The sequence below is a fragment of the Lagenorhynchus albirostris genome, chromosome 3 (assembly GCF_949774975.1).
Source record: "Lagenorhynchus albirostris chromosome 3, mLagAlb1.1, whole genome shotgun sequence".
Classification (NCBI taxonomy): domain Eukaryota; kingdom Metazoa; phylum Chordata; class Mammalia; order Artiodactyla; family Delphinidae; genus Lagenorhynchus; species Lagenorhynchus albirostris.
In genome coordinates, this window is record NC_083097.1 from 99,075,862 (window position 1) to 99,092,846 (window position 16,985).

Sequence of the window (16,985 nt, forward strand, 5' to 3'; positions counted from 1 at the left end):
AGGATTCTCAGACTCGTTGGCACAGCAGCTGTAATCAATTTAGGCATTTAACCCAGGCATTCCAGGGATTTGCTGGAAGTTTCAAAGGTTATCCTGACTTTGGTTATTGGTTTAAATGGATGCATTAAATATCTGTTATGGACCAAGCACTGTATGCCACGATGAAAGTACAGAAACGAAGAGTCCCCTCTGTCCTGTACTATATCTACCAAAAGAAAAAGACATGCAAATAGGTCTTCACTACAGGATGGAGGTGCCCTGATAAAAAGTAAAAGAAAGGGAGGTCTGTGGGGCAGAGATCATTTCCATCATGATCCGGGCAGAGAGGGGGCTGAAACATGTCCTGCTGGAATCCAAGCCCCTGGTCTTTCCACCCCACCAGATTGGTCTACTGTTGTCCTCAGTCTCTCAAAAGTTTGCTCTAAAATCAAACAATGATGCAGTTACCTTTTTGCCATGGAAAATGAAAGGTTAAATTGCTGAAACAGTTTAAAAATCAATGGACTCTGCAATGCTAAATAAGAACAAGACAGATAAGTCGATTTCACTTCTGCGCTTGATGGAAATATATTTTCTTATTGATAGGGGCCTAATTTTTTACTATTTAAATTTTAAGTCAATAGAATAGCAGCACACATCACTACACAACAGAATTAAGAACACTTTGCTAATTTAGGGAAATGAAGAACAGGGTGTTTCTCTTTGGTTAAAAATAAAGTTTAATTTTTGTTTGTCTTTCCGATGATCTACATTTCATTGAGAATTTCAGCTACAGTTCAGGTTAGTGTTGCAAGCTGAGCATATGTTTCAGCCTGAGCATAGTGTTTCAGGTACTTGTTAACACATTACCTTCAGTTCTGGGATTCTTGTCATTTTGAAGTTTACTCTCCAAGAGGACACAAAATACAAAAATATATTTCAAATTGATTTGTACAAAATTATCTTGATTCTGAAATGTAATATGTAAAACAACTCTGGTATTAAGATATTTATCTTCCGCTCTTCTTTACTTTGTTCTTTTAAAAAATATTTGGACAATCTAGTCCTTCTCTCTATGTCTAACATAGGATCCTTATGTTATTTATATTAAAACCCAGTTCTAATAATGTTATTTTCTAAAGAGAAAAGTCCTAGTAAACACCCTGGATTAGAATCTCGGCTCTACCATTTCCTAGCTAAATTATTTAGCCTCTCTGGGATTCAGTTTCAGCCTCTGTAAAATAGGGATAATAGTAAAACCCACTTTATAGGGTTATTATAAGAATAAGCTTTGTATTTTAAAAAAGAATTAAAATTAAGCTCATTACTCTAATTTTCAAGGCCTGTTACTAATTTAAAGACACTTTCTGAAATGTATCTTTTGCCTTAAAAATGTATGCTCCAATTAACCTGGAACATGCCTAAGTTTTTGAATGTTGGTTATTAGCTCCAACTTTCACACCTTTGCAGATGCTACTCTCTTTAATACCTCTATCTACTTTTGCCTTATCAGAATCTATTAATATTTGATGTAACATAGCCTATTCTAAGGATAATATCCACAAATTTTCAAAATATAGGAACGTCTAGCACCATACAAACTTTATTGTCACTACACAGGCTTAGTCTGAGGCTATGGATTTAGAGCGGTGATCCTTAGACTAACTGGACAAAAGGCAATGAGCATAACTGGATCTGGTTCTGAATTTGCCTACCGAAAGGTACCTTAAAACTGATAATAGTTTTCCCTTATCCATATGATAATAATTATGTCCTCTTTCTCTACTCAGAAGCATTTATGTGATTCATAGTTGATTGATTTCTTATCTAGGATCATCAGCTAGTTCTTTTATAAACACGTTATTGAAATATGATTGACATGTACATATTTAATGTATACAACTTGATGATTTTGGAGATATGTGTATATGTGAAACTGTCACCACAATTAATGCCATAAACATATCCATCACCTCCAAAAGTTTCCTCCTGCCCTTTTTTATTTATTATTATTTTTCGTGTGATTAGAACACTTAATATCTACCCTTTCAGCCCATTTTTAAGAGATACCTTTACTCTCATGTTCATTTCAGCTAGTGTTTTTGTTCCATATCTAAGATACGATTTTCAGAAAACACTTGACTGTAAGAATGTTTTCCTCTCAATAGAATATAAACAAATGATAAGTCTCAATATCAAATATTCTGTTACCTTAACAAGGCCTTGTTTCCCAACCTCTCCCCAGCTGTATCCTTTGAGAGCCAGCACGGGTTCTTGATTCCTCCCCTTCTCATTCTTCTCTTGCCTCTAAATGCCCATGGCAGCTTGTGCCTGTGTTACTATACTCATCTGGTCTTTTCGTGTCCTGAACTTATTCATACACTTGACTTGTCTCACTAAGAAATAGTGAGTAGCTAGAGAGGGGTTTGCCTCATCTTCCTGTTTATCACAAGTATCTTGTCAGTAGGAGTTTTTAAATAAATATTTTATTTTATACTTATTCTGTAATTATTGATAATACTTTTATGTTCATTCTATAGTGACTGATTCAGTGTTCAAGTTTTCAGAAAACTTCAGACTTTCGAGAGGTAGCCAATATACCTAGAATTCTTAGCAGTTAAAATTGAAGCTTGAACTGTTTTGAGGCGAGTTTGAAGTCAGACACATCTGTTTTCATATCAGTATGTAGCTGCTTCTAGATCTCTGACCCACCCCAAGTTCCAGTTTATGCAATTGTAAAATGGGGAAGAATGTAATTGTAAAATGGGAAAATTGTGAAATGGTTTGGTGAAGGCAGAACAAGACCTTAACTATAAATTCAAGTTACTGGCTCATAATGAACATTCAATAAAGATTAAGTAGGGACTTCCCTGGCGGTCCAGTGGTTAAGACTTCACGTTCCAATGCAGGGGGTGAGGGTTTGATCCCTGGTTGGGGAGCTAAGATCCTCCATGCCTCGAGCCCAAAAAACCAAAACATAAAACAGAAGCAATATTGTAACAAATTCAATAAAGACTTTAAAAATGGTCCACATCAAAAACAAATCTAAAAAAAAATTAGGTATTATTACTATGAATAAAAATGAGTATATATATGTATGTTCATAATTATTCATCACAGTTCTGGTATATAGTAGTGCACCATGAAGAAAGCTTCTCTGATCCCCATCTGTTGTATATATTTTGTATTCTTTAGATTTAATCTAATAGTATTCCAAACTATTCTAATACCAATCTAATAATAATATTGTATGTTTCCTTTTTATGGTAAGTCCTTGATTAGCAGAAAATATATATGTGTATCCATATATTTCTCTTCCCTCACCTGTGACATTCATTGTATTAAAGACTGTATAAATATTTTTATAAACGGATATAACCCTAGATCTGTTTTTAACAAATGGATAATATATCTCTGTTTCACAGTGTTTTCAGAACTCTCTATGCATTGTAAATTATCTACACATTATAAAGTGAAGTGTAAATTGATTTTTATTTAGTTAATTTAACAAATGCAGTAATTGGTTTGGGGGGGTTGGGGGTAAAATCAAATCGTTTATTTGTTCATTTTTTGTTTGTTTTCTGAATTATGTGTATTTATTTAATTTAATAATTTATTTAATTACTTCCTTTTGTACCATAATCACGTGCATAGTCTAAGTGTCTTGGGTATATAACTAATGTTCGTTGCTTCCAACTTTCATGATTATAGAAATTGCTATATAATATTAGAGTAAGAGTAATTTTAAAATAGTAAACTCTTAGAGATTAATAATGTTGCAAATAAAATTGCATAAAAAGGGTTTAAATTAATTATCTGGATTCTTTAAAAGAACAAAATAAAGTAAAAGTTTTAGAATGGTGTCTTCTTCAAGAGACATGTTAAAACATCTTTGCAAGAGTAGCTTATGTTTTCATTTGATGGGTTTAAGAGAAAAATCCTAGGATTGCTGTCATAGTCTTATTTCTTATGCAGTACAACAGCTTGAATCTTTATATGGTGTTCTGGATGTCTATCACTTTCATCATCAAAATGTCTGAGAAGATAAGCTGGCATACCCATAACCATAAAACTATGTTATAGTTTTAGCATACATAATGATGAATATGTCATACTACTCTTCTATAAATTTTGCTAACAAACTCACCTCGGTTGACATCTATATGCTGCTTCCAAAACACTCTCTTTCAAACATAAATTTCAGATCAAAATACTCTACTTATTAACGTGAAGAATATGCTTGTATGCCTGGGGAATGAAATGCAGAATAACTCTTGGAGCACAGTGGTTGCTTAGTAAATGTTCTTGACTAAATTGATGGTTGATACGACCAAATTGTAAAATGCTATATTCAGGACCAGCCAGTTTGTTTTTGTTTTGTTTTGTTTTGACATATATTGCATCAACCAATATATTATATTTATATGAAGTGTTGAAGTGTTTGAATCATAGTAAATAATAATTTTTTTATCTCGTGACTTTAGGAAGACAGGCTTTTGGTAAATGATGGAACCATAATCTTTTGCAGGGGTTTATTTCAAAAGTAATTTGATATACTACTGGTCTGCACATTATGTATACTTTTTTTTTTCTTTGCTGCCCACTCTCTCAGTAATTCACTCTTAGGAGGACCATAATTTATTGTTTAAATGAGACAATATATCTCTACATCTTAGTTAATATTTAACTTTGGATTTTCATGATAATGGTTATTATTTTATAGGGCATGTGGATATATTTTGTTATGTTATTAATATTTTATTACTATGTTTCCCACGTAATATTCCACAATCTCAATGAAAAATGCTAACTTCTAAAGATATATTACTCTGTTTTCTGGAATAGCATGAGATAATTAAAGGTAACCTCTTGAACAGTTACAAAAACCTAAGATATCTACTTTATGATTTCCTTTTAAAATTACTAACTTGAGAAATCATTTTATTCTCAAAGAGTCTTAATGTGAATATGAGATTTCCCTTTAAGAAACTTATTCTTTCACCAATTAGTGTTTATCTTTCATATAAATACTTTAAAGAGTTCTAGGTATCTAATATTGCTTTATCTTGACAGCAGTCCTAATTCAAAGAATTTAGCTTTGCAACTTAACTCTTAATGTTTCCATCATTAAAAAAGTATTTCCTGTCAAACTGTAGTATTTTTAAGTACTTTTTTTAAGTGGAAATACTCACAGTAAGGTCAAAGATTGGCAGCTATTGTGAAAATTTAAGAGGTTCTCGTCAATGTTAAGGATGGCTTTGTTCTCAAGTGTCAGCAGTTACTTGGCTTTGCTGAACTGGCCATTGAAATATAGAAAAGTCTCGTGACTTGTACTTTTATCTGTCTATCTGTCTATTTACCTGTCACATAATAGACATAACAGATATCTCACTTTTTGATCTCTTGTCTTTGTTTTTAATCCATTGGCCACTGTGACTGTTTAAAGCTATAGTCTTGATCTATGCTCATGAGATGTGAGCAGGAACCTGCTGGAGCTTTTAGGAAAGTTTCTTCTCTCTTCCTACATATGGTACTTGAACTTTATCTGGACAGTGTAGTACAAGAGTGTGAGCTCTGTATACCTGCCTGAGGGTGAAGTAAAAGCACTTGAAGTGAAGATGCATGATTTTCATTAAACTAGAGCCTGATTATGCTGAAAAGCCTAGATATTTAGCCAAATTTGATTTAAAATTTTATAAAAGTTTTATAAATAAAATATCACAAATACCATTTATATCCCCTGGATAAACCTTCTTAATCCCACTTTCCTTTTTCTTGTTCTCTGTACCTAGATATAAATGAAATCCTGAATTTGGCATTTATTATTATAATGTAAATATTTTCTGTATTTTCTCCATATGTATAAATTTATACATAATATGCATAATTTTTTGAATTCTGTCTGATTTGCATCCTATGCACTTATTGTGCAAATAATTTTTCATATAGTGTTCATTTCTTGAAACTTCTGGTTATAGTTTATATATTTTACTGCTGGAAATTATTCCATTATAGAATATAAAGGGCATTCCATTATAAAGATATATCACAGTTTATTTATATATTCACCCATTGATTGGTAGTTATAGTTTTTCAAGTTTTGTTATTAAGGATATGAAAATGTATTTAATTAATATTTTAATCACTATTTCCTCAATTACAAATATTCATTTGCCATTTGGGTTTTCTCATTTATTAAAATTTCTGTTTACATAATTTACATTTTTCTACTGGATTATTCATCTTTTTGGTATTGATTTATAGAAGATTTTTTTTACTATATTTGAGTACTAGTACTTTATAAGATACATGTTTTGAAAATATCTATTTCTATTCTTTTGGTTGTTTTGAACATTGTTTATAGTATCTTGTAATTTTTAGTCAAATTTATCACCATTTTACTTTACACTTTGTGCTTTTCGAGTCTTGGGTAAGAAATCCATTTATATTTCAAGGTCATAATTTTACTATTTTTTTCTAAAGTTGCTGAAGTTTTGCCTTTCATGTTTGAGAAATCAACATAGATAAATAGGTAGATAGATTAGATATAGATATAGATAGATATAGTAAGGCCCAAAGCAATGTATATCTTATCAAATTATTCCCCTCTTCTCTCTAAGTGAAATCTGAATTACTCAAAATTTTAAAAAAATGTTTTATTTGGAATTAGATACGGGTAACAGATGTGTATATACTACATTACTCATATGATTAAAAGAATAGTACAAATATTCATTTTTATTATCTGAAAATCTTTACTCCATTTTCTTTCCTGTTTCCCTGGGCTATTTCTAGAATAATTGTTTAAACTAGAGGAAGCTTCCACAGTTTCAATTCTGTTACTGTGTTCTCAGTTACATTTTTGCACTGTACTTAGCTTTCCAAATCTCAGGCCCCACGAAGAGCTAGTTACTTTGGTATTGAGGCCTGTCCTCTCCTTTGCCCAAATTCCATAAATAAGGATGTTTAGCCTCAGATAATACTTCTACAGTCTAATCCCAGATGTGCATGGCATGTATCACAAGCCCATTTTAGAACCTTGAACGGCTATGCTGCAAAGATAGGTGGAAAAGCAGTTCCTCCCCATTTAATGTATAGATTTGTAGGGGAGTAGGTTTCCTCCATTGCTGTTCATCTGTTTGCTAGTGCCAGTTGGATAAACTCCCTTGCGCTACAAAGGTAACTGGTTCGAAATTCAACTGCCTTGAAATATTCTGTTTCAAAGCTGTACTCTCCCTTTATTTAAACCCTGAATGTTTGATGTGGCAACATGAGTTTTTAGTTTTGTGGTGATGTTAACTACAGTTTATACATACCTTAAAGTGAACAAAAAAGTTTCAATACATGCATATTATTTGATTTGATTCTTTTAAAAAATATGCTATTTTGTGTTCTAAAATGCTTATAGTAAATGCAATTCTTCTATTGCATTATTCAGTGAAATATGCATGTACCATTACTTCCACACAATCTTAAATTCTTTTTAGTATGAGTATGAATGCATGTATTTTTTTAATTGAACACTGAGGTGGCATGATCATAGTTTGAACCTGAAAGCTCACATTTTCATTTTATCGAAGTGATAGATTAGTTAAAAGATCCCTCTGTACTGTTTTCTGAAACTAAATTCTTATTGAAGAAAGATATATAAGCATTGTGTATACTTTGTGAAGATTATGGGAAAAGCATCCAGTTAGCATGTCAGCAGAGATTGAAGGGCATATAATGCTGTTATTTACCCATGAATTTACTCATGGGGCATGGATATAATACATCTTGCCCATGCCTAAATACAGCGAAGGAAATTAGTAATTAAGCATGAATTTTAAAACAAGGAACATATTTTGTTGTTTAATTGCTGGTTTTCTGAATAATCATAAAATGCACAATTAAAGTTAGTATTGGTATTTTCTAAATGAGAAATATTAGATCATATGGTTGGATTTTATCATTGTCTTTTTGGTAGCACTTAAGCTGAAATTGGTTTAAACTTGAAAGTTTATAAATTTATTTTTTTCTATTTTCTTCTTTCCCTTAAATCTTAGAATATCAATCTTAAATTGTCTTACGAAAATTCATGCTTTTTTTTCAATTATTCTGTAAGCATACTACTAAACTTCATGATTTAAATCCCCAAAAGATATTTCCAAATTATTTACGTGAAAGCTATTTAGACCATGCATTTTACCTTCCATTTAGGACAAAATAAACAAACATAATCCAAAATTTGAATATTTTATTCAATTCATATGATTGCTTTATATGTATGATCTATTATTTAATTAAATTCAGCTTTTAAAATATATTTATATTGTAGGCTTTTCTGTGCAATTCCATTAAGTTCTTTGTGCAATTCCAACAGCATAGTGATATGCTGTACTTGATAAATAGTTTTTCTTTTCGGCAGTAATACGTCATTTAGGTGATGGCTATTAAAAATGAGACTGAACCCTGCATTTTAAGTCTTTATATCCAGACATATGATTCATTTGAGAAATCTGGACTGAGAGTCAATAACCCTCTGCCACTTAGCCTCAGAGGTGAGATTTAATTAAGTTTGTTCAGCAAATAAACAAATCTTTAATTCTTAGATTCTGGTGGTAGGAAGATGAGTAAGAGTTTATCACTTCCCTGGAGGAACTTTTAGTGCATCCAATTGCATACTGATTAGAATTTGAATGGAGCTTTCCTTAGCAAAGTACTCTCACACAGGGATTGAACTGATGGATATTTGTAGATAGTGGATTATGGGTGTATGTTTGATTCCTAGTTAAATCTGATGGTTTCATACAGAGATATCTTTTTCTTCTATAACCAGACTGTGACCCTCTACATGTGACACGTTATACAAATGTATGATGTTGATCATAAGGGAGACAAGACAATGTGACAAGCTCAGTGTAAAACCCATACTGATTCGTGAAAAACTTATTCAACATACAGTTCTTATACTGTGGGCATTTTTGCATCTTGCTGGAAGGATAAGCAAATACTCCAGGCAGAGTTATCAAAACAGATTGTGGATATTGATTAATTCTGTGAAGGCCAAATATGTAAATGCACATTTGTCAAAAATTCAGGTTTCGTACTCTTTGCTCTAACAAATTCAGATCATCTTCTGTTATTTCCCAATAGCTGGATCCAAGTATAAAGTTTAGACATTTTCCTTCTAGAATGGGTAATGATACTCTGGATAATTGAAATACAACTTGATGATTTACTCCAATATTTACCAGATAATTTTCAAACCTTTTCCATTTTGCTCTTAGCCTAGTCTGAGACTGTGTCTGAAATACATGAGGGGAATGAAGGAAGGACTTGTTCAGTTTGTATTTGGCAGAAGAGTTTTGTTGATGAATAAGGCCACAAGTTATGGCTGGAATGGTTTGGTAATAGATTTTTCCAGTGTGCAAAGCCAGACAGTCTCTGCCAAACAGCAAAACAGAATCTATACTGTCAAAATGGAAAAAGTGGTAGCAATTATGAAGCTGAGGAATTCTGGCAGCACACTTAGAATTTGGCACTTGTACTTCGCTGTGAGGAAGAGCGTATGGGCACCAACCATTGCAGCTTGGTCTGCTGCTGTATTGCCTGGAGAATATTTGACCCAGATTAATGACAAAGCTTAGGTGCTTGGTTCAGAATTATTCTTCTTTTTTTAAAAAATTTGTATTGGGGTAAAGTTGATTTGCAATGATGTATTAGTTTCAGGTGTACAGCAGAGTGAATCAATTATACATATACATATATCCACTCTAACTGTAAGGTTATATGAATTTCTGACTACAAGGGGATGGATGCCCCGAACCTCCCAGTTGTTCCGGGATCAACTGTACTTTTTTTTACCTCCCTTTCAGGGATGAGAAAAAAGAGAAAGTAGGGGAGTTAAGTACCTTGCCTGGGACCACCATACTTCTACCACCATTCTCCAGTGTCCTGGTGTGAAGAATGAAACAGTAGTGTTTAACGGAAAAATCTCTATTCCTTTCTGTAGGTCCTTAAGGCTCTTTTTTTTTAGTGTTTCTTTGGGATAAATATTTCGGGATGAGGAGGTCAGAACAGAGATGCATAATTTCCATCAGAAGTGTTAATATAGAGAGGCTAATTTTTATCACTTCTTTGCTTTTCCTCTGCAGCATAATAACTTTATGAATCTGATTTTTGACAACATCATTAGGAGTATTCATGTAGATTTAACGTGAAATGTGGTTGGAACATTTGATTGTTCTCCTTATTTTTGACTGTTAACTTTGTTAAATGTTTGAACTGTAAAATTTTTCAATATTAAGTAACAAAAAGTGCTTGCATAATACTATTCATTAGGTTTTTTAAATTAGTGTTTTGCTTCCAAACTTTATAATTCATTATTAACCAAAATGTTTCCTATAATCCGTGTGTATGTAATAAAAATGTGGGTAGGGATTCTGGGTGGTTTTTTTTTCCCCAGCAACTAGAAGTACTCCTGGCATATAATTGGTGCTCAGTGAGTATTTCATAAATTGGCATTCATTATGAATGGATGAATGATGACGTTAAACGCCTTGAGCTTATTCATATGTATAATTTTGCTTTTTCTCTACTACATTATCAAGGTTCTTACTGATGAAGTAAATCAGTAGTAGCACAGGAAGCAGGAGGAAGCTGAGAAATGTGTGCCCTCATCTCAGCATTCCTAGTACTGACCAAGCATAGGGCTCTATAAGTAGTGAGAGAATGAGTGAATGATTGTACAAACTGAATGACTGAAACTCCTGTCCTTTTAATTATGCCTAGTTTGAATATGTCTCAAGTACAGCAACTGCAGTGTTTGGGGAACATATTACCAAAGGCTTAAGGCAGGAATGAGGGACTGCACACTTGGAGACTGAGTGTGACTCTCATGGACATGGGCTCAGTACTTAGACGTCACAGGCCCGGGGCTCTGTACTCACTGTTCTCTACTTAGAGTCCTGGCAGTGTCACTGCCAAGAGATCACTTTGCCTCTGCTGAAACCAACTCTGTGACTCAGATTTAGTGTAGTCTTTCATTCCCATTACCTACTGTAGTTTCTCTGAGGTTGGTTCAGCCCACTGACACCTCATACAATAAGCCTATGTTTCCTGAGACAAGGCATCCCTTCACATATTTGAGGATAGCTCTCATTTCCAGAGGCTACTGTATACCACCACACTACTGGGGGGTATTTGTATCAGTTTTTGTGACATGGTTGACTGCCCCTTCTCTTCCTGATTACTGTTCCCAGAGGTGGTCCTTATTTGTCTATGTTAATGATACACTGGGTAGCAATACTAAAGCAGTATTTATTAATGAATAAGTGTTAATCTCAGGAAAGTTCCCACTGACTTGCTCTAGTATTCTGTACTCAGGAAGAATAGATGCTCAGGGACAGTTCTTGAAGACTTGATTGATTGACTTATCTATCCTGCAATTCTTATGTTTTCATTCACGTTATGTAGTCCTTCACGTGCATTTCCTCCATATACATGCTTTACATGTTAACTCCTCCTCTCTTCCATTCATGTGTCCATCTCCATCAGTACAGCCTATTCCTTCATACTGACTAATGCCCCACCCCCCTCTTCATCATATCCTGCACCTGTTCAGTTCAGTGTGTTATAGAAAGTCTAAAGTAAATATACTATTTTTAAAAGTTCTCTAATTTTTTTAACAGAAGCTCCATAACCTACTCCCACCTCCCCACATGATGAAACAGGGAAACAGTGCTGCAGGCAGACAGTGACAACAGGACACCAGGAAATGCCCGAGAAGGTCAGCTCTACTTTGACATGATGTTTACAGGCATTTAGACAACACGTAATTGCATTTCTAAGACACATGCAAGTCCATTATATAATTTGTTATTTGGAATATACACAAAAGTTACAATTGATAATTATATCTCTTTGAATATTAAAATTTTTAAATAATGACCATAAATAAGATGATTAACAATCACATACTAGTTATCACCATATAAATTGTCATATTTCAGTCTGTGTTGTATGTTTAAATTCCATAAATGGAAATACGTATAATAATATGAAATTCAGCAATGTTTTCTTTGTTTGTAAGGCTTTAAAAATATTCTAAGGAACATTTATGGTGTTTTTAAATTGCAAAATTTAACTTCCAAGGTGTCAGAATTAACGAGTTTGTGTTAAAATATCCATGTTTTCTATGAACAAAACTAGTTGACATTTTGATAATTTATATTTATTAACCATAGGGAAGTAATGTTTCACCACTAAAAAAACAACAAAATTATATAAATGATATGATTATTAAGAATCAAATATTGAGTTAATGCTCATTTTTTTCTGAAAAGTTGATTTGTGGTACATAAAACTCATTCATAATTTAGGGATAGTCTTGCCTACACCATATGTGACCATAAGAAGGACCATTACTTTTAACAGATGTGTATTCCTAAAGTAAAAACATGTAAAATCAAGGCATTCTTTTGTTGCAGTTGTCTGTTTTCCCACCATAAAGGCTTCCAATAAAGGTTTCATTGGTCTCAGTGTTTTTCTATGTATGAAAGAGTATGGGTTTATTGCTCATTAGCCCCCTGATGCTTCTGAAGCAATAATTTAATTTCATTGATTCTATCTATGTAGGACTCTATCATTTGTGTTAATATGAAACTAAATCTTTCCACATCTAGATAAATCTGAGAGATGCTGTGATCAGTCAACCATTTAATTCGAAGAGTGAATTTATTCTATCTAAAACCAAAAATAAAAGATATCTGGACACTCAAATATTGGGGATATTATTGACATGTTTACAATCACTGTTTTTCTTTAAACAGTTATATACTTTTCTCATTCATTTGGGAATACTCTATTTGAAGTGAATTCCTCTGAGTAGTATTGATTTTGTACTTGAGAGCCTATTAAATAAACTTGCTATATTAGTGTACAGTGGATTCAATAATGTACTTAGTAAACTATTTTCATTTGTGGAATTGTAGCAATCATACTGTTTTTAACAGTTAGGAGCTGTGCCGTGAATTAAGTCTTTATCTTTACATGCCCTAATTGGAAAATAAGAGGAAATGTTATTTGGAATTAAGCTACACTTGTCTTCTTAATCAAATTCTACTTTAGACGTAAGTAAATTAGAAAGTATAGAGCATGATGTAAATGTAAAAATATACTGAAAGGAAAGTAAGGATAAGTTGTTGACTAAATCAGGATAAAGAGATTAAAAAAATCTGTTTATGTCTATATTGATAGGCCTGAGCCATGGAGAAATACTTATAATTTCTTTTTCACTTTCCTTTCCTTCTTTATAAGTAATATGAATTCACCATTTAGCTATATGACTTATCTAAGATCAGATTATGTGGTGAAAATAATGTAAGACCAGAAATGAAGATTTCTCAAATTCAAATTCTATCTCTAATATTAATTTGCTTGTTAATATTTTGAAAGTCATTTATTTAATCTGAGTACCCAAGACCTTCAGCTGACTAAATGGACCATAGAATTAAGGATTTAGTTTCATGTATTCTGTTGACATGAGTTTTGCAGAAAAAACAGAGCACTGTAGGCTCAGCATTTTTTCATTGAAATAAAATCTCGATTACCTACATCCAAACAATATCTGTCTCTTTCCAGTGAAGCATTTGCAGCCTTTATACTTCTGATGCACTTGTCAGACTGTGATAGAACCTCTCAAGCTCATAATGTTTCTAGAAAAAATATTCAGTTCTAATATTTAATTTCTTCAGCAGAGTTTAGTTAATTAAAAATGGTAAATTCACTGTTGACAAACACTGTTGACAACAAATTCACTGTTGACAAACACTGTTGACAACAAAGTTGACAGTTGACTAGTAAAAATAGTAGTATAAGATTTGCAGTGTCTTTCCATAATAATTGCAGGTGCTTCAGATTTTAAAATATAAGAACTTTTGCTACGTTGAGCAAAAGAGGAAATCCAACATTTAATGTTGCTGTTGAGTTTAACCACACTCGTAGTTCCTGAGAATTAAAAATATATATATATATATCATAGGTCAATTGAATAGCAGTTGTCACTCAAAATAACTTGTTATTATGTTAGCATACTAATGAAAATTACATATCCAAATAAAAGGGAGGTAGGAAAATTTGGGGGACCGGTGAATCTCAGCAATAGGAAAATTTCTCCTAAGGGTCTAATTTAAAATATAATAAAGCGGTCTTTTTATATCTTTATCATTTTTGTCAAACTAAAAAAAGAAAAATTTGAACTAATCTAGTAGATTATTTAATTAATTCATTCATTCAGCACTTAATTGCTCATGCATTTTGTACCGGGCACCATGCTAGAAATAAGAAATGTGAAGATTAGTAAGACACAGTTCTGCCCTTGATATGTTCAGAATGTAGCAGAAAAGTTAAAAAAATAAACAAGATAAGACAAGTGAGTTGGAGGTAAATCAGAGACAGCATACAAAGTAATGAATTGAGTTTATGAAATAAGGATGAATAGTGACAGTAGAAAGAAGCTAAACTTAATGTGACTCAAAAACTGAAATAAGTATTAATAGTCATTGGAATTTCTGTAGAAGGAATGAACAGTGAATTGGCAAGCCATGGCAAAGTCTACTGATTTAGTTGGTGAAATGAAAAGAATAGGAGAAATACCTATGAGAACTTTTGCAGGATTGTGCAAATCCAGAAGAAAACACGGAATGAAATTTATCTTCAATTTATTTGTCCCAAAAATGACCTTGAATATGATAACCGCGAAGAATTATGGAGCACAGTGACAGCAAGGCCAGCGGGCGCAATGGTGAAACAGGAAGGTCAGGTTCATGGTTCTGTTGCAGTTCTCCCCCAGATAAGTGCAGTGATTGATAACCTGAGGGGAAGTGTGCTTGTGAGATGGGGTTGCTTAATTTCGTTGTTAAATCAAAACACTGTGGAAATTATTCTAGGGAAGTATTGTTTACATCCAACCTTAACCGGCAAACAAGTAGTCCTATGATGTAGGTCAGCGAACTTGGTACAATAGCAGTGCTGTAGGTGAAAACTGCCAGAGAGCACTTTTTGGTTATGGTTGTTAGAATGTTATCTGTGAAGGTTCTGTTCATGCAACAGGTGAATTTACATTTCCCCTCTACCTCATTGACTACCTCTCCTTAGTGTTTTTTTGCTGAATGCTTCTTGCTTCCTCAGCATCTAAAAGTAGCCCAGATATTTAGTCTGAGTACTTGTGCATACACCCATGCTCACTTGCTCTCTCTCTCTGTCTCCCTCCCACCCTCCCTTCCTTGTCCTCTCCCTCCCCACCCCCGACTCCCATGCTGATTTCATCTAGTCCCATAGCTTTAAACACCAAGTATATGTGAGTGACTCCCAAGTTTTTATCTCCTGCCCTAAACTTTTCCCTGAACCCACTCATCATCTTCATTGGATGTTTAATTGCCATTTCAGATATCAAAAGCAAAACTTAAGAATCAATACTCAGACCCAGAAATTTCTTGTTTAGTTTCTTCTATGTCATAACTTCCTCCATCATCTAACCAGTTGCCTGCGCCAAAACTCTTGGCATCATTTTTGTTTCCTCCCTTTCATTCACCCCTCACGTCCAGTCTTTCAGAAAGTTTTGTCAAAGATGCCTCCAAAATACATTTTAAATCCTTCTTTTCACCATCTCCACTGTGCCCATCTAAGCTACCCTCATCTTTTACTCTTTTAATTAATTTTTATTGGAGTAGAGTTGATTTACAGTGTTGTGTTAGTTTCTGCTGTACAGCGCAGTGAATCACTTATACATATACATATCTGCTCTTTTTTTGGATTCTGTTCCCATATAGGCCATTACAGAGTATTGAGTAGAGTTCCCCACTTGTAGGTCCTTATTAGTTATCTATTTTATATATAGTAGTGTGTATATATCAATCCCAATCTCCTAATTTACCCCTCCTCCCCTCCCCCTTGGTAACCATAAATTTGTTTTCTACATCCGTGATTCTATTTCTGTTTTGTAAATAAGTTCATTTGTACCATTTTTTTTAGATTCCACATATAAGCGATATCATATGGTATTTGTCTTTGTCTGACTTAACTTCACTCAGTATGACAATCTCTAGGTCCATCCATGTTGCTGCAAATGGTATTATTTTTTTATGTCTGAGTAACATTCCATTGTGTATATCTATATCTTGTTTATCCATTCATCCATCGATGGATATTTAGGTTAATTAGACTGCCTTTACACAAATTTCTAACCAGATTCTGCTTCTTCCCTTGCCCTCCTATAATCCATTTTCCTCAGAGCAGCCAAAGTCAGATTTTTGAAATGTGAAAGGTTCAGTGTCATCTCACATGGAAAACTTTAGCAGCTCCTCATTGCTACTAGAGCTCCTTCAGTCTCTTTACCTCGTGATCCATGCACTGTAATCTCTTCTAACCCCAGCACTCATCTCCTACTGGTCTCCAGTGCCCCTGCCTGGCACTCTCCCATGCAAGCTATTCTTTGGGTTCCTTGGGCTTCCCAAACTCATTTCTTCTTCTGAGCCTTTGCAATTAGCATGTACGTAGCTGGCTCTTTCTCTTCTTTTTGGTGTCAGTTCCTGTGTTACCTTTTTCAGAAGTACTTTTGCTGACCACCCAGCCTGGGCTCTGGCTGTCCCTGTGTGTGCCTCTAAATCCTTCTCATGCACTTACCCTCCTGACATACCACTGTCTTTCATAGTGCTGTCTGTAGTTTTCTTCACAGCACTCACCACTCTGTGATATCTTGCTTTCTTATTTGTTGACTGTTCCTGCCTGTCAAATGTAACTTCCTTAAGGGCAGTGGCCTCATCTGCCCTTTTCATTACTCAACATCTAGAAAAGTCATGGCACGATAAGTATTGATATGTAGTGAAAGAAAAAAAAATATCTCTGCAGATCCATTCATTCTTCTTTTTACATCCTCAGATGCTTTAAAGAGGTTACCAATAAATAAAGAAGCTACAGTGAGCTGAAGAAATGTCTTACTCACTACTTTGATACTGTCTTCTGAG

The 16,985-nt window shown here is 33.7% G+C and overlaps 1 protein-coding gene across 5 annotated transcripts in view; it reads left to right on the plus strand.

The window, feature by feature from the left end:
- The window catches only part of PRR16 (proline rich 16), a 269,705-nt gene that overhangs the window by 106,394 nt on the left and 146,326 nt on the right, over nucleotides 1-16,985 (plus strand). For 2 of the 5 annotated variants that reach the window (XM_060146206.1, XM_060146207.1), the window contains exon 2: nucleotides 11,652-11,749. The exons of the other annotated variants lie outside the window; for them this stretch is intronic. In XM_060146206.1, the coding sequence (XP_060002189.1) occupies nucleotides 11,738-11,749 (12 nt within the window). In that variant the 5' untranslated portion in view covers nucleotides 11,652-11,737. The remainder of the gene's footprint in view (nucleotides 1-11,651; nucleotides 11,750-16,985) is intronic. 5 annotated transcript variants of the gene reach the window in all.